At 42.2% G+C, this 18,464-nt stretch overlaps 1 protein-coding gene across 2 annotated transcripts in view; it reads right to left on the bottom strand.

Moving 5' to 3' along the window:
* The window catches only part of akt1 (AKT serine/threonine kinase 1), a 37,553-nt gene extending 24,644 nt beyond the window's left edge, over positions 1–12,909 (bottom strand). Inside the window, exons 1-2 of one of the 2 annotated variants that reach the window (XM_042500282.2) lie at positions 12,661–12,909; positions 7,217–7,402 (exon numbers count right to left, since the gene is read on the bottom strand). In XM_042500282.2, coding sequence (XP_042356216.1) covers positions 7,217–7,262 — 46 coding nt within the window. In that variant the 5' untranslated portion in view covers positions 7,263–7,402; positions 12,661–12,909. The remainder of the gene's footprint in view (positions 1–7,216; positions 7,403–12,660) is intronic. The other variant, XM_042500281.2, reaches the window with a different exon arrangement.
* Between the last annotated feature and the right edge of the window lie 5,555 nt (positions 12,910–18,464).

The following is an 18,464-nucleotide window of genomic DNA, read 5'->3' as shown; positions in this document are numbered from 1 at the left end:
CAGAGCTCTGAGCTGGGCTCCTCGTGCTGCCCGCACACCAATCTACCCATTTGCCCCTCTCGCTGTGACCATATAAGGGAGCACCAGACTCACATGCCATCCTAAACTGTCCAGGAGTTTGGACTCTTACATCCCCCCCCCCTTCTCTTTATGTCTTCCTGACATCCCCCTTCTCTCCGAACCTCTTTTGTTGGCCCCTCTCGCTCCCATGCAGCTGGATGGGGTACTCCATTGCCAGGGCTTGGCATCAGCATCAACAGGTTGCAGGGAAGGGCCACCCTGGCCTCCAATGTAGCCCTCTCTGTCTCGTCCCCCTATCCCTCTCTCTTTCTCTCTGTCACTGTGGTTGCCGCTGCTACCCCAACAGGAAAAAAAAAGCAAGGGGGGTGGTGGGGGGGTGTGATGGAGGCTGCCCCTCTTTCTCACGCTCGTAAGAAAGCCCTCACTTCTTCTCCGTGGTGAGTGACACCTGCTGATTACCATAGAGACACTGTGGGAAGTTCCCCCCTGCCACACTGGGGCTGAGATTTGCCCCCTCTCCCTGGGTAAACAAGCAGTCCATGGATTAGTTAACTGGGTTACTGCATGGCAAACAAATAAACACACATTATTTAGAGCAAATTAGTGCCAATGAACTCTCAATGACCAGTGTAAGATCAAAGACCCCTAAACAACGGATCTGTGGATCCATTTTTTCTGACAGGTAGTGTCCAGCTGTGGAAAACTGTCAAGTCCAACTTGCATCTAAAAGTGCAATAAACCAACGAATAACTTGTAAAATATGTTGAGAGTAAGACAGCAAGCTGATGTAGAGGATATGTGGACATTTCCGAGCATACAGTCAATTCTTAGTCTTCAGACAGCTGAGCATCCCCTTTATCTCTCTGTCTCCCCAGCCCTCCCTAAACTGGAGAGAGGTGCCAGTGATGTGATTGATGTTGGAGACTGGGAGCTTTGCGCTGGTCCATAGCTGCTTCCGCCATGGGTCTGGGTTGTCAGCAGGGTCATTATCCTAGCAACAGGATGGTGGGGCTGTGAGTGAGGAGTGTGCACTGGAAGTGGGGGAGGACCAAGAGTGGGTGAGCTGGTGGGGGCGGACAGAGGCAGAGAGAAAAGAGGGGAGTTAATAGCAACAAGGAGAAGAGGAAGAATGTGGGTGTAAGAAAGGAAGAGAACAAGAGGAAGGACAGTTAGGAGGAAAGCTAGGAAACAGCGGAGACAAAAAGGGGAAGAGAGCAACGGCAGAGCGCCACAGTTGTGGCGAGCAGGCGGACTCTGCACACCAAAGTAAGCACACAGCAGGCTTGCCGTGAGAGGAGGCGAGCAGTGAAGGTGCCACCTCCCTCAGCCTCCTGGTTCCCCCCAACATGCCAGCCAGCCTGTCTGCCGACAGCTGCACCCCAGTAATTTACTTCTCTCCACCACATTTAGCAGGAAGACTGCTTCCCATTACGCAGAGCAGGGGGTCCGTGCTGACGGCCAGACACCCGGCCAGAGCACTGGTTTCCTGGTGTGACACCCTCTGCTGCTGGACTCTGCCTACAGGGGCCCCATCTCTAGATCTGCCTGGCACTTCCACTGCTGGTGATCATCTGGCTGGTGTCTGAATATCTAATCATCAAAGTGGAGTCAGAGTTCTGACTCTGTGGTAAAGTTATATGTAAAAGGTTTTTATAAAGTAATCATTTCTACATTTATTATATTATATATAGTTTCGGTCAAACCACTACATTGACCATCATCACAAAAATATTACTCAGTTTTCTCCCGACAAAAATCCCTTTTATGTCTCACTTAGCATCGATGGTTTGCTTTGCACACATATTGCCCTTTTACAATTTTTTACTGGTTAGAGTAAATATTGTAGGTAAACTCAAGTTTCAACATTGCTGCTCCTAATTTTTGAATAAAGAATGCGTTAACTGTATGTCTAGACCAAAAGAACATTAAAAATCTTATTTTTTAAGTGTCTCTAATTGAGAATTAATGCATAAATGATCAAAATCATTCCACTGCTGTACTCTGCAAATTGCTGACGAAACTTACTACTACTACTAACTAAACTAACTTACGCAGTCACATTCGTAAATTTCATGAGCAGAGCACTGCATAATTTTGTTTCAAATTAAAGTAACTGTATTACTGTGACATATTATCCACATACTTGGAAATGACAAACATTTCGGAATCTACTCAAAAAGGACTTAGTAATTTTATGAGCACTCAAGACTTGTTTATGTGCAAAAGCTCCACAATATTGGGGAAAATATCAGCAAACTGGATGAGCAATTGCTCCATTTCTGCAGAACGTAATGTGTGTGTTTGTGTGTGCTGCAGCAGCAGTGTGTGGCCCATGACAGCCATAATGAGGGGATGTGTAGGAGCTTGGGCGAGCCCAGCAGCAAAGCTGGCAGCCAGTCAAAGTCCTGAGACAGTCAGCATTGCAGCATCATGAGACATTCTTAATCAGGTGGGCCTGCTCCTTTGAAGAGCATTTAACTGTGCAGGAAACACCACATTCCCTTACTGAGATCACTAATGCAGAGAGAAAGCTAAAACAAATGTGGAAAATGCTGGCTGACTTGTTTGAACGCCTGCTCACCAGATGCACAAGGCACAGATATTCAAATGACGAAAAAATGTTTCATCTACACCGACTGCAGTGTCTGGTGTTTGAAAAAACTCATGCATGCCCCCCCTCCTCTCATTCCCACTCTGTGTCTCATGCACTCTCCTGGACCACCAACAAGGTCTCGCTTGGAGGAGCGGCTCATGGGTGTCCTTCAGCCGCATGACCGGCAAAGGAGCCAATCAGCTGATGAGCTCCAAACCAAACCGCGAGAGGGTCTCTGTGGCATGTCGCACACAACATCCATCCACTCTCCTGAGGCCGACTGGGTCACTGAGCAATGTTCTGGGAACATCACAAAGACGCTGCTCAACTTCTGTCTCTCTCTCTCTGTCTGCCTGCCCCTTTATGTTTCCCTCGCTATCAGTACTGGTGTGCCCTCTGCCTTTCCTCCTACTCCCCCCACCCCTCCTCTCATGAGCCGGAGCCAGCTGAGCGTGCTACACAAATCCAACAGTTGTTGCGGCCTTCGTTAGCCTAACGAAGGGGCCGGCTCTTTATACTTGTCAGGGAGCAAATGAGTCAAACAAACAAGGGCCAGGGAAGAGGGGAGGACAAGCGAGCGCTGTTCTGTTGAGCTTCACTGGGTTCTTGGCCGCAGCACTTCCCTGGAAACTAGGGAACCCACAATCTGCCTCTTTGATGTCTGATGATGCTCTGGCTTTGATGGAAACTTTGGAAAAACACACTTGCAAAAAGAAATAACATGCTGCTCGGTCTCTGTGGCCACTAGAGGCCGTAGGCACATTCAAAGTGTGTGGGTGCACTCTGTGAAGGATCTAAAAGGGAAGTACCATTTGGGGACGCATAACAACTGGTTATGATAGTAACAACAAAGTTACAGTGTTTTTGCAAGCCTGTACTTGCGATGCGGTCTGTGCATAAGGGCACCGGGTAATGTCCTGCTGGCTGTGTAACTTCTGAATAAATATGCTTCACACTGTCCATACACTCACTCACACATTTGCATATGCATGTCCAGACATACGTACACACTACTCAGCTGCTTTGTCTTGCATTCCAAAACTGTCCTTCCAAAACAGACAACCAAGATTACAGTCACAACAACAGATCCCAGGCCACAATCCAGACACATTACTGCAGCACAAGGCTTATGGAGAAAGTATGAAGGTGTGTCCTTCAGAATGAGATCATTTCACTGAGCGCAGCAGCCTGTCTGGAACAAATGCACAGAGCAACTCCAAGGCTGAGAATCTGCAGCTCTAATGACAGATTAGCTCTACTGGGGGGTTTACAGGGAACTAAGGCACAATTGCTTCTTGCTCCACTTTCATCCAGTAGCCTCCACACAGTTTACACGTGCAAGCTGAACATGACTAATCACACAGGAATCAAAGAGTGAGAGTGAGTGACATGGATGTGTTCAGCTGACCTGCTGGAGCTGCTGTGCTCTGTGCATGTGACTAGCCCACAGTGAAATCCATTCACCATGTAGCACCATTAAAGAGGCATTACACTTTGAGCGTACCTACTTTTGTTAAGTCCAGTGCGAATTTGGAGCTAGACCGCGTCCACAGAACACACACAAAATGTTGATGGAAATATGGAGGGCTATCTTTTGTAAAACATTAAATTGGTGTTTTGAGTGCACACATGGGAGTAATGAGCATGCTGAACGCACTTGGAAGCCATTTATTATTACGCCCACATGGAGATGTGAGTCACTTGGGTGGCGCCACCGCACAAAAAAAGCTCCGCTCAAGGTGCAACATGGGATGATAGTGGCTGAGTGGGGGCTGCCTGGCTGAGGTGATGGACAGCAAGACAGGGCTACGGCAGGTTCACCTTCTGTGCAGTGGCTCTGGGGCAACGACTGCATGACAGTGACGCGACACGAAAAGCCTTCCTGTCAAGGAGGCAGGTGGACGCCCTCCAATCAAAACACAGAGGCTCTGGGTGACATTTTGCAGGACACAGCTGCTGGGCTGCGACAGCATGCCAACTCACTATTCCTGAAGGGTGTTTGTTTAGTGTGTGTGTGTGTGTGTGCATGTGTGTGTGTAACAACTAGAAGGGTGTCACTGCTATAATGCTGTGTGTGTGTGTGTGTGTGTGTGTGTGTGTGTGTGTGTGTGTGTGTGTGTGTGTGTGTGTGAGAGAGAGAGAGTACACTTCTACCACACAAGTTGACTGTTTTTCTACCAGTCACTATTTGACTACTCTTGTAGTTATATTTTACACTGGCACTCTGTCAGATTTTTACAGTCTTATCAGCACCGCAAACGGGATGGGAAAAATGTACCTGTGCAATTTTTTTGACACAAACAGTAACGGTGTATAATGATGCTAAATATTTTAAAATTATTTGATTAAGAAAGCAGTCTTCTGAGTACCTTTGCATGTTCATATTGCTGCAAAATCCAGGGTTTCCTACACATTCACATATTTGTGGCAACATGCCACAAAAAAAAGTGTTTTTGGAGCTGGACCGTTCATTGGGGGGGTTCAAAATATATATACCATTCGGTTATTTACTGCACCAGACTCAGAGCACAGTGTGTATTCTGGGCACAGATGGAGCAGCAGAACGTCAGGTCTATCAAAATTGAAACTTAACCTTTCATTCTTCTAGGCCTAAAAGTATGCTTACACTCGCAGCAGGTGCTCCTATCATCCATTGATCTGAACACATGGACAGATCAATTTTCCCCCCTGTGAGTCACAAAGTGCTGTGGAGGAGAAGAGGAGCTCATGGAGAGCTCCACCTGAGCTGCCTTTACGGACCCGCAAAAACCTCTGAATTTAAAGAGTGGACACAGAATGATAAAAAAGGACAAATACACATATGAAAGAAACAAAAAAAATGCTGCTGTCAACACCATCGTCAACTACCACCACACTACACTCCGATTCCATGGGAAAACACTGAAATCAGTGTACAATCCACATGGAAAAGGTATATTTCAATTGCAGCTTAGAAATTCACTATATTGGCCACCATATTGGGAATCAGTGAGTTTTTCTGCTTTAAAATCTGTATCGGTTTTAAAAAATGTCATATCCGTTGGGCTCGAATAGGGAAAGGGACAAACGGCAGAGATAAATGAATATACAAAGTTACAGAACGAATGACACTTGAGCTCAAACATTTGACTGTCACGCCTAACTAAAGTAATTTTACATGTTCACTTCCAGAGAAAGGAAATTCCTGTTCTCCTTTTTTCCCTGAAGGGAGACAACAACCCAGTTTTCCCCTAAAGCTTTTGACACGTATTGGAAACCTCATAAATTACATGAATTTGATTTATAGATTTTTTATGGAGAGCTGTAGGCTATCTGAGACTGTGGCTTTGATAAAACTATATTTTTGTTAACTACTTCCAAACTCTGTAGTACTGGTCTATACGGCAACAAACCTTGTGCAAATGAAACACTTATAGCACCCAAACATTTTATCCTTTCGCTGGCTGGAATGACCAGGGTGTGTCTGCCTGAGACCAGCTGAGCCGAACCAGGCTGACCCTGTCCTAAAACAGCAGCCCGTTATGCTCTTAGGCCAAGCCTTGAGGAGGGGGAGCGTGGGCTAACACACCACAGCGGCACACTGTTCCCTCCAAAGAGTCCCAGGAACTCTCCCAGTGACCTGCTCCCATCACCTTATCCCCTGACTCAGAGTCTTGGTTTCCCCTTTTCCAGTAAAAGCACGGTTCCTTGGCACAGGGCCTGGGAGCCTTCAGTGGTTTTGGAGAAGTTCCTTATCCTATTTTGCCCCTGGCTGGTGGTGGTACAGGCGGTGGTGGCGGAGTGGGCTCCGTGAGGCAGCCGCAGTTTGAAGGCAGAGTTAGTATGCACACATAAAGCTGCTCAAAGCCAGCAGGTATGTGAGGAATGCCTCTTCGTCCAAACAACAGGACTCACGCCCGACACAGAGCCATGCCACGCCACACAGCACTGTCAGAGCAGCTAAGTGGGGCCCGCTGGGGACTCTGCGACTGGGCGGATCTTTACATTTGATATGGCGTAATGCCTTTTTAAACAGTGCTCAATCACCTTGCGTGCCTCATCATCATCATTTCTGCAGCATTTAGAAAACAAATCATGAACTACTGTAAACTCTTGCTGGTCCAAGTTCTTTAGGAATGAAAGTGATGGGGATTTAAGAATTATCTGGACTGACAGAGTAAAAATATACATTTTTAAAGTGTATAAAATGTATGCACCAAAACACAAAGTAGTTTATGATTAACAAGAAACCTGTGTTTATGTATCCCATGAAACCAAACGTGTCTTTTGCAGTTTAAATTCACTTCCATGTATCAACAAGGGATTTTAAAATATTTGCATAACTAACATATTTTAGGCTCTTTGCAAAGTTAGAGTATGAGGTGATCATAATTATACGAAATATTAACTGAATTGTAAGAGATACAAAAAAAACAAAACAATAGCACATACAGTAAATAGGAAGGTGCATAAAGGCAGTAAAGTAAAGATAAAGTAAGATAATCATCTTATTTCACTTTGCTCTCAAGCACAACAAAAGCTCAAGTGCAGTTACATTTTAAAACAATCTAAAATAAAATGCTTTAAAACTGATATCAAATCAAACTTTATCTGTGTATTTACCTCTTTTATGCAGCCACCCCTCCTTGACAATCACCACATTGGTCATGTTGGTGGGCAGGGTGGAGGATCCAGGTTTCCCACAGGGAGAGACACAGCTTTGTTTCCCAAGTTTCCTTCACTCAGTTCTGTGCAGGGGCCTGGAGACGAGGTCCTGGGGTTTACAGCTGCCTTCTCAATGGTGGTTACCTATTAGGTGAAGAAGAGTAAAAATTAGCCCCATATTGAGGTGAAAGATTTTTTTCCACTTGTCTGAATATTAACCCTCAGGTCAACATAGTAGAAGAGAGGCAGTGGAATCGAGAGGATCCAAGTGTTTTATGGCCCAGTTAGTGGAGGATATGCTAAAACCACAGTGCAGTCCCATTCTCATGTGGAACCTGCAACACTGCAAGGTTCAAATATCTGTGTTGGGCCGTGGTTTTTGGCATTCACAATGACGACTCCCCGCTATTGGAAAATTCCATACTGTTCACACACAACCATTCCTGATAGATTTTTCTACTCACAACCAGAACGGCAGTGAATTTTTAAAAAATGACAAGTAATTTCTCTCATAGGCTGCTTAAATGAAGGATTTTAAAACGTATTTTGCAGTTGCACAGGCTGTTTATCCTAAATATTTAGCCAACAGTATGTTTTAGATCCTATTCAATTACATGTGCCCCTGATTATTATGTAACTTTATTCATTTTGCAAGATTTTTGTACTGTAAGCAGAGGAAAGTTCAAAATTCAAGGGGTCTCATTAAGCAGTGTGATGAGCATTATGTTTTTGTTTGTGCTGAGCATACTGTGGGATATGAATTTCTAAGGGAGGCGTCAGAGATTATTATCCCACTTGAAGATTTGCATTTTGGCTAAAACTTGGCCTGACTTGATGATGGACTTAAATGCCCTAAAATCAAAATGATTTTCCAACATCTCAGTTCTAACAGGTCATTTTCTTAGGTCTCCATTGCCTGTGCTCACCAAAGTGAAGTTCAACATGAGCGTGGAATATGCTTAATTAGTCATTAAAGTCTCTATATTATATATTTCTGATCATTTTGCACCAACAAAGAAAAAAACTTAAGAACCCAGTAGGGCTGTACCGAATAGTTTAAAGCTTTGTTGTCAAAATTTATTGGGGAAAAAGGGTGTCAACATTTCCAAAAAATCCCAGCAAAATATCTTACTTCTATCCATATTTGTGGGTGTATAGCCTTTCAAAAATATTATTTTCACTGCAGTCAAAAAAGAGATTGCTCTCTCACTTGCTGCAAATAAAGGGAGACACACACCTGTATTAGCAGGCTGGTCTAACAGCAACAACCAGACACATCAAGGTAATCGACCACAAACAATAAATACTGAGAAGAAAAAGTTCACATGAACATTAAAAAATGTTTTTCCATCTCCTAGTGGTTGAAATTTACATTGTTTTCTTACTAAAAGTAATCTATACTGAATTTCAGTGAAATAATTAAATGTGAAATCCATTACAGATTTGCCACCCCTGCAGTGAGTTTCCTCAAAAACCAGAAAATCCCTGTATGTGTGTGGCATTATTCAACCTGATTTAAAAACACAACACAGTTCACATACAAATATCAAATTGAATGATGAAGACTGTGATGATGATCATGTGATGTTATCAAACATTCAAGAACAGCTAATGCTAACAACAACAGCTAATAATTGTGTTGACTTTTTGTCATCCAATTTAAGTATTCAGTGGCTAATAAAAAAAAAGGGAATTTCCAAACAGTACAACTCCATGACAACTAGCCAAACAACATCAAATAAAAAGACTGTGTGACGTGATCAAAAGCTCCAGAACAACGATTAAATTGACTTTAAGATAAGATGGTTTTGTAAACTGTTAAACAAGTGCAATGATTTTACATCAGCAGACTAAATCTGCAGTGGCTACTAAAAAAAGGATTATCCCAACCACACAACAACTCCATATAATAATGATGATCATGTGATAAAATCAAAAGCTCCAAAACAGCTACTAAATGGACCTTGACTTGAGGTTGTTCTGTTAATAAAATAAATACGCTGTGAGGTGAAAGTGCACTGAATCTCTGAGTGTTTTTATTCACACTAGACCTGTGGTGGACGCATTACGGAAACTAAGTATGTACTGGCGAGGCAAACTGCCAGGCTAATGTTTACAACAACATGGGCTCCTCCTCCTCCTCCTCCTCCTCACACATTAAACAGGCATTTTAAAAAAATGGTGTCATATTTACATAGTCAAATATGTGAAAAGATCTCCAGAGAGATGTCGGGGTAAAGTGCAGCATAAAAAACAAAAACAGGTAAAAAATATCAAACTACTTCAATAATCTTACCTGTTCAAACTGAAGTCAAAAAGTATGATGGGATGAGACTGCACTGACAGTAAAAAGATACACCAAACGGGGCTGAATTCCACCACAGACTTATCGGTTATTCATCAAAGGCACACACACCAAACTCCTGCAGGCTATCATAACCAAAACACTTGACCTTTTGATTCATTCAGTAATTCTTTATGATATAAAGACAGCTTTGAATGCAGGGCAGAAGCAAAAGAATGATCAATTGCAATGCTTGTTCACACAAATGTCACATACTGCACCAGGCGATCTCTGACCATCAACTGAAATCAATTTTGCCTGCTGCAGCTCTGTCAGAGTAAGGCCATCAAAAGAGAGCTCTGTTTGAGTGGCCTCATCCAGCTTACTGGTGGGGACAACAACAGGAAGTGGATGTGACTATTGACAGACTTCGAGTCATATCAGTACAGCCCCAGGCTCGAGTACGTCTGTCAGTGAATGTGCGATCAACACGCCTTTTACTGCCATTCTTCTCGCTCCCATCAATGAGCAAAAGCGAGTTTGTGAGAGCACAGTTTATTTTTGCTCAGTGTTTTTGTTTATTGCACTGGGGTTGTGGTGCTTGTGTCACACAGTCGATGCTTGGAGAATCTTGGAGAGGGATTTGAAAAAGCACACTGAGTGCTATTCAAACTAGGGATCACACAAACCGTTGGATCTCTCCGGCATCTTAGTGTGTACTCTGTGACACAGGCGCGCACACATTATATACACATTGGGATACATCACACAAACAAACTTGAGCGCACACACCACAGCCAAAAAAGCAACACATGCACAAGACCGGCTCTGGAGCCACAACAGAGCGCTGCTGTTTTAATGGGAGCGACCTGTTGCTACTGCGGCCTGTGTGGAAAAGCTGGGCTGCTGCCAGCGCTGCAGCCAGCAGCCACTGAATGAACCCAGTACCCTGACAGCGGGTCACATGGTCCTCAGGCCTCTGGGCCACCGCCTGCCTGCTTGCCTGCCTGCCCTGCTGTCAGTGCGCCTTTCAATCATTCATCTTTCTGGCTCCGGCACCGGGGGCCATCCCATTCAATGCAAATCACCCTCATGCTGCAAAGATGCCACACACCGAGCCTGTCACTGGGCCACAGAGGACAGTCCTGTGTGTTTACGGCAGGAAGCAGAAAATCAGGCCAACATCACCGCACTACTTCCTTCATCACAGATCGATAGATACAAGTCTGTTTTTGCTCTATTTTCTGCTGCCGCTCGGGTAAACAAGAGAGTCTGCAGCTGGTTTACAAAGACAGAACGTTACAGTCAAATACTTAAAATGAAACAACGAAATGAGAACATCAGATATGCTCACCTGGAAAACAGTCCCTGAGGCAACACTTGGTTTGTGTTCAAATGGCACAGTGGAACCAGCAATAGTGAGATCTACTGTGCCAAGTTCCTCTTTCAAGTTCCCTGAAAACACTAATGATAAGAGTATTGTGGGTAGGTGTAGCTGAAACCACAGCTACTGTAATCTTGAAAACTAAGAAGACTCACTACTTTAATCCTGTGATGACATGAACAGCAACCTCTTTATGACTCATGTTGAAAATTGACTGATTTCCATGGTGTTGAGACAGGCCATGAACTAGTATTGATGGATCGCAAGGCGAGACATACTCAAATATAGAATCTACACCAGAAAGTCCTGGCGTCTTTAGTTTGCTTCAAATTAAATGTTGAATGTGAGCAACTAGTAAACAAGTTTACTGAAGCAACAAGTATGTTAGGCTTCAGTGTTCTCAGTGTCGTGACACAGACAGAGAAGAGTACCACTACCGTCATGTGATGCTGACGGTGGGCGACCATCGTTAGAAGCGTATCCTTCTCAGAGATGATAAATCTAAACTCCTGTGGCGCAGGCACAATAAGTCTGCCTGTATACAGGGGCAAAATTTCAAATAACATTCCTCAGATTCTGCATGCAACTGGTGGCACATTTGCGTCAATGGGGCTGCAAAAGGGGACTGGGTGGGAGGTGACTGGTATTTTCTAAATAGAACAGGGACAAGTAGTCACTGGCTTGCATCACTACGCCAGCTTGTTGCGTCTTCCCCAGTCACATGCCCAGTCCCCCTGCGTACACACAGTGGACAGACGCAGTCTCGTGTCTCATGACTGGTAAAATCATTTTGACACTAAAGGCATAACAGGGACCGCACGCCTGGGGTCAATATTCTCTTTGCAGACTGTACATGCATGTTCAAAGAAGTAAACAGACCATTAGTAAAGTGAGGTTTGTCTCAAGTTGGACATGCAAGTCTTGCATCTTTCTTGTCTATTTTACGTGTGCTGCTCAGATGTGAGGCTGACAATAGAAGTAACAATGATTTAGTTAAGAAATGTATAACTGTTACCATTGTAGGTGGGATGATAACAGTGAGAACAGAAAAACCCACATGCATTTTGCAATTGCACTGATTACAAAGGAGGAAAATAAGAGTGCAATAGCTTACATTTATGACTTCCCTGATGTTTAAAATGTGGACCTAAATGTCCTCAGGAAGACAGTACATGGTGGCATCTAGCCACAACAAAGATGTACTACTTTGTATCCCTGAACGTGAATGCATCAACTGAACAGCAACAAGCTAGCAGAGCTAACGACCAACTGTACAACTGTCTGGCCATAAATTTCCCCCTCAAACAAGTAAACAAACGCAGTGGTAGTCCATAACAATGAATGAGCTGCTCTCTTGTTGAGCTCATTTGTTTTCATTTGCCTCCTGGGCCGTAAAGTACAAGCGAAAACAACTTTCTCTGAGAGGTGAACCGTTTAAAGTAACATGACTGCAGATATTTTGGCCTGAGGGCTGTGTCTCAAAAGTGGTCATTGTCAGGAAAAAAAATGAATGGCTAACTGAAGAGAGACTCGCTGTTGTTTGTAGAAAAATAACAACGCATTATTTACTACTTGTAAGCGCTTGGCTGTACGGCTAAACAACTTGTGCGGCGGAGTGAAGTCAGGAAAGTACCTCATTTCAGGTTTGCATTTAGCGATAGAAAGGATATGGGGCCTAGCAGGGCAGCTTGGGTGAGAATAACCGCATCCCATGTAAGTACAATGGGGACCTACCCTGTCTAGCTGTCGACCTCTTGTAGTTAACCATGCGAAGGAAAGGCGGACATTTACCTGGGCAGGAATTCAACAATGTGTCCGTCTCATTATTGTGAGCTGTTTCGGCGGTATATTAAGTTGATAAGTCCTTCAACAATCTGGACAAAAGTGCTCTCATTTACTCCGTTTCTTTGCCTTTCTTCCACTACACCTCCCAAACGCGCTGTCTGCAATGCCTCTGTGGCAGCCCGCTCTCCCGGGTCCTAGCGCCGCCCGCTTTATGAGGCTGTCAGCCGGCCCATTGAAAACCCCTGCCTGCACCGTTTCTATAGGGGCGTATTAGGGTCTGCATGGCCTCGATGAACTCTGTGATGTTTTATCTGTGCCGCTGGTTTCCAAAATAGGGTGCTGGGACCCACGGAAACCCGTGTAAGGTTTCCAGAAGATCCTTCGTACAATGGAGCATAATCTGGTTATCACTTCCTGAAACAACTGCACGAGATAATTTCGTAGACTGTACTAAAATGACTGTACCAGGGCTGACAGAGTCAGGGACTTCCTCTAAATTACTTCTTAAAAAACAATTTTTATAGACTTGCTTTTATGTGATGTCGTCTTTTTATTTAGTCTGTATTTTTTTGTCTTTTTTTATTGCTTTTATTTATTTATTTTTTAAATCTGTTTTACCTTTTAAATTCATGTTTTATCTCTTCTTCCCCTTTTATTTGTATGGGTTTTTTTTTTTGTTTTGTTTTGGGTTTTTTTTCTGTTATTGTTTCTGTTGTTGTTTTTGGTCTGTTTCATTGTATAATTTTATACAGACATAATAATAATAATAATAGCAATATCAATAATAATAATAACATAATTTATAATCATAATTTAGAGTATATAATAATGTAATAATAATCATTTGTCCCCTGATTTTAATTTTATTTGAACTCTACCCTATTTTACATTTTTAATTCATATTTTATCTCTTTTATTTCCTTTTATCTGTGGTTTTTATGTGCTTTTATTGTTTCTGTTTTTGTTGTTCTTGATCTATTTCTTTGTATTTTTCTATATTGACATTATGCATCCTGCATCTTGCATTATTTGTCCTCTGGTTGTAGTTTTATTCTAACTCTACCCTAGTTTCTTCTCGCATGTGTTCAATAGGACTGTTTGGCTCTCTGTTGTTTTATTGCTGTCTGTGTATCCAATTTCTGCTTTGCTTTGTTTGTTTGTCTCTGTTTTCAAAGGTGTTATATAAATAAAGTTATTATTATTAAAATAGCATGTACAAGACTGACTTTTTCAGTGTTGCATTATGTACCTGAAAGCCATACTTGAGTAAGAAGTATGGTAAAAAACCAAATTGCATATCAGAAAATTACTTTTAATAGAAATTAAAGTCACCTGTTATAATTTTAGGCTGCTTGAGTAAAAGTCTTAGATGTTTTCTTCTTATATTATTTTTTAAATTATTTTTATAGTCTTCTATTGCATTTATTCTTACATTTTCTAAAACTTTATTCATAGTGCTTAAACTACCTATCAATATCTGCCTGTTTTATTTATTCCTTTTATTTGCTTTATTCTTGTGGACCTTTTGTTCATTTTATTTATTATTTTCTGTCCCTGCCTTTGCTTTGTCTGCAAAGCATTTTGTAAACAACTGTTTTTAAAGGTGCTATATAAATAAAGGTATCTGATGTTTACTGTGCTTAAGTATCAAAAGTAATTTATGATATTAAATGTACTTAAGTATTGAAAGTAAACGTACAAGTAAATGCTGGTAATTTAAAAAAAAAAGCAAGAGCAGAATTTTGAGAATTATGAAATGTATATCTTCATAACATAGATCTAAGCAGTATACTGTAAGCATGGATGTGTTTCTACTGTCCTTGTGTTTCTTTTTCAGTTCTCAAGCAGCCATAAATCAGCTACCAGAGGCCTGCTATATGTGGAGACACTTGATTTGATACAATTTCAGTAGTAATGCTAAAAAAAAAATCTTTTACTCTGCATTGCTTAGAGGTGAAAAGGCCTATTGACATTTCCGATAAAAGGTACATCAGCCATGAGGTAAAGTTCAGATTCAAACGTAACCTTTAGATTTCTTACTTTGTGGCCAGGGGTAAATCCTAGTGAATGTATTTTTACGACCATTCTTGCTTCCCTTTTTATTGCACCTGAGCACATTAGTTTTCCCCTGGTGAAGACTGAACAGGTTTTTTTTGTGGCACTTTCCACCACATCACATAATCTTCATCAGTGGATGGAGTGAGATCATAACTGAGCATGCATGTAAGCAGATCCATCTCCTTGATAAATTCAGCCACCAATGAATATTGCATGAAAGTGCTACAAAAAAAAAGCTAGTAAGGGGACCTTGTATTGACATTGTTTTGTCAAAGTAATAATTCCAGGGTCAAGACTGTACTCTTGCACTTATTATTTAGGCGGACTAGAGCTATGGCTACTGGGGCTCCAGCCCTAAATGTTTTCTCAAAAGCCCCTAATCTTTAAGGGTTTTAGAAATACCTACAGCTTTGTGTCATTTGGATAATTAAATATGCCCATTTTGTTTATCCCACTGTCTATTATTACTGAGTAAATTTTGGCCAAACAGAAAAAAGTACTGAAGACCATATTTACTTGGCATTGTTGGGGATGCTTGGTTTGTGATTAGATCAGCCCAGATTATTATGGGATGGATTCAAATGTTGCAGATTTTTTCATCTGAAACAGTTTCTTAACTTTACAGCAGTAGTGTAACAAAAATATCAAGATTAGTAATGCTGTTTAAGCCAAATTCCTACCCTACATTAGTCTTCCTAAACACCCGTTGTGTTATGGTTTTACAATGATAAAGTAAACTGAAGAACAAAGATACAAAATGTAGGCTCTACAGGATGATTTTTTGTTGTTGTCGGCAACTATCGTGTTTTTCCCAAATGATACAGATTTTGAGACAATGCAGATAAAGTTGGAGGGCTTTGGAGGTACTCTTGGGTTAAAAATGTGAAAATAATTGTAAAAAAAAGGGCTAAACCAAGGCACTCTTCTTATGATAAAAGCTTTTAAAAAAAATCTTTTAAAAAATCTCCCGCTTTGGGCAGAGCCCCAGATGTTTGCAGCATCTTGCTCCACCCCTGGACATCGCATGTGTCCTGATGAAAATGCAAAAGAAAAATGGAAAAGCATTAAGATGTATCTTTGAGGTTATTATAACCCTGCTTTTTGCTTTTTTTATGCCAAATTATTTTTTTTAGATAAACAGTCATCTACAGCTCCAACAAAGTGTCTGCTGGGGAGGTAAGAGTTAAAGTGTGGGACAGGTACAGACAGGCCAGCTCAGTCAGGCTTAAAAGAAGTCAGGGTTCCTCTGTATCAAACGAAGCCCTCATATGACTGTCTATTTTTAAAATCACATTAAATGCCGAAAAAAAACATTATTAAAACATTTTATAACCTTGCTCTATATACAGTTATACTGTATCTGTGATCTTTTTACTCTCTTTCGAGGACACATTAAGTATCTTTACATGTGTGAGGACACCGTCTTTATCAGATTTGGCACAAGTGCAGTGAACCAAAAGTGTTTGTGAAATAAAAATGCAAGACAATGCTTTTGAAAGGTTGCGCAATGCCTGATAAATAATATGGCAAGAGCAGGATAGCAGGGACAGCTGCCAGCGTTCCCTCCGTGATGAAAAACTTATTGGCCTCTGCCCTCCGTCTCTCAGCCTCCTCTGTTGTCATTTCCCCTCTTTGTCACTTACACTGTAATGTGTTTCTCACTGCTACTATGTGTCAGCCTTGCCAAGCTGTTCCTGTCATACAAACAGAGCTGAGTGAGGGTATCCCATATTTTCTGCTGCTGTTATTGAGTGCTGCCCTCCTCCTCCTCCTCCTCCTCCTCCTCCTGCGACTCCTCTCCCTCCTCCTCCTTGGCTGTCTCTGGTCCAGTGATGGGAATGCCTACTCTGTTGTTTTGGAGGTTCAAAGAAAAAGTTGCAAGATCAAAGAGTCAAAGTGAGTTAATAATCCCTTTCCTGTCAGAGACTCATCTGATCTCTTTTCTTGTCTGCTTTGCAGGATCTGGCCAGAGAGTATAACAAACACAACAGAACTTAATGGGCTGTTGAAGGAGAATAGATAACATGCGGCAGCAACAATTAGACACAGAAGGGCAGGAGGGCCATAATAGGGAGGAGGTGGTGGGAGGTCTGACCAATGCGCTATCTCCCAGCAACTGCAGAGCAATGTTACTACAACAGTCACATTATTTTCCAGGATGTATTATCCACCTGTTATGCAGATTTGCCTGCAGCACCAAAGATTTCAAGTTCAGAAAGTTTGTTGCATTGCACAAGAGATTTCCTTGCTGTTTTCCAAGTTTGCCATATAAAAGAAAACCTCAACTCAAGACAAGTAGGGGTGGGGGAAAAAAACTGATAAACCATAGTACCATGATTTATTGTGTGGCAATATTGTATCAATACACAGATGACAATAGTATTGATTTATTATTGCATAAATTTTTTATATTGAAAATACAATTTAAACTTTTGGTAGCTTACTGGAATACTAATCAATAATAAAATCAGCTGCTTTTGTTGTCCAATAGAAACGTTTTGCTGAAATAAAATGACTGAAGTGAGATGAGCAGACTAAAAATTGTTATCTTTCGAATAAAAACAGATGTAGACAGTTTTTTTTCCTTAATTTGAAATTTAACCCTTTGAAAGCAGAGCAGATTTGTTTGAGTTCTTTCAGAAACATGTGGAGAAGTCCTAAACTTTCAAGGATACCAACTCTGTTATGCTGAATTTTGTGAAAATTTGTATAAAAGGATGTTCATGACATCAAGGTTGTTTCTACTCAGTGGAATGGTGCAGCTGAAAAAAAACATAGTTGGGTTTAAATATTAAGAGTTGATACACAGTGCAATAAGACAGTGTGCAATACTCAGATTTTTCCAACATGGGAAATGGAAAAGTTGTATGTAAAGAGGTTTTAAGGATGCATCACAAGCATCCTCAGACTTACATCTCCAACTCAGCTCAAGCCCACCCCTATGGTGAGACTTTGGTCCAGCGGGGAGAGTGATGTGGTTCAACTGTGGCTGGATGGCTGGCTGGTTGGCCGGTCAGGCTACACTGGAATGTGGGGTCTTTTGTTTGTCTGAGAGAGGAGTGGGTCAGGGGGAGAATGCCATTGATGATTGCAGAGAGGAAGAATGAACCTCCAGGAAGTGTTCTCTCTCTCTCTCTATCCCCGCTCCCCCACTCTCCCACTCTCATTCTCTCTCCCTCTCTGTCTCTATCTTTTTCTGTGTGTGAGAACCTTCACCGTGCCGAGCCTCTCTCTCTGAGGCCACGGTCCCCAGGCACAACCACTGCTTTGTCTTGCCCCTGTGAACACACACCCCTCCTCTACTGGGAGCCCACGTTTGCCAGGGAAACACAGGGCCACTGCTCCTATTCTTATCCACATCGCTGCTCCTGCATGGATGGTGTGTGTGTGTGTGTGTGTGTGTGTGTGTGTGTGTGTGTGAGTGAGTGTGAGTGCTGAATGGTAAATTGTTTCTCATCTGATGCTTCTGTATAAACATTTGGTTTTGTCAGAGGTAAGATCATTTTGTGTCTTGCGCTCAGCTTTTAACCCAAATAAAGAGAGTTTTTATTTAGAGAGCATGACACTGTCTTGCTTATGATCATCTGGACATGACCAGAGTGCAGATATCCACCCTCTGCAGCAGTAACAGCCAGACTAAAAATGGAATAAAGCAGTAAGTGGATAAGAATCTAGCCGGTGGGCCCCTTCCGACC

The sequence above is a fragment of the Plectropomus leopardus genome, chromosome 14, assembly GCF_026936395.1.
Source record: "Plectropomus leopardus strain MGB_pleo_1.0 chromosome 14, ASM2693639v1, whole genome shotgun sequence".
NCBI classification, from domain to species: domain Eukaryota; kingdom Metazoa; phylum Chordata; class Actinopteri; order Perciformes; family Serranidae; genus Plectropomus; species Plectropomus leopardus.
The sequence above is the reverse complement of the archived record's forward strand: the minus strand, read 5'-3'. Positions and strand labels throughout refer to the sequence as shown.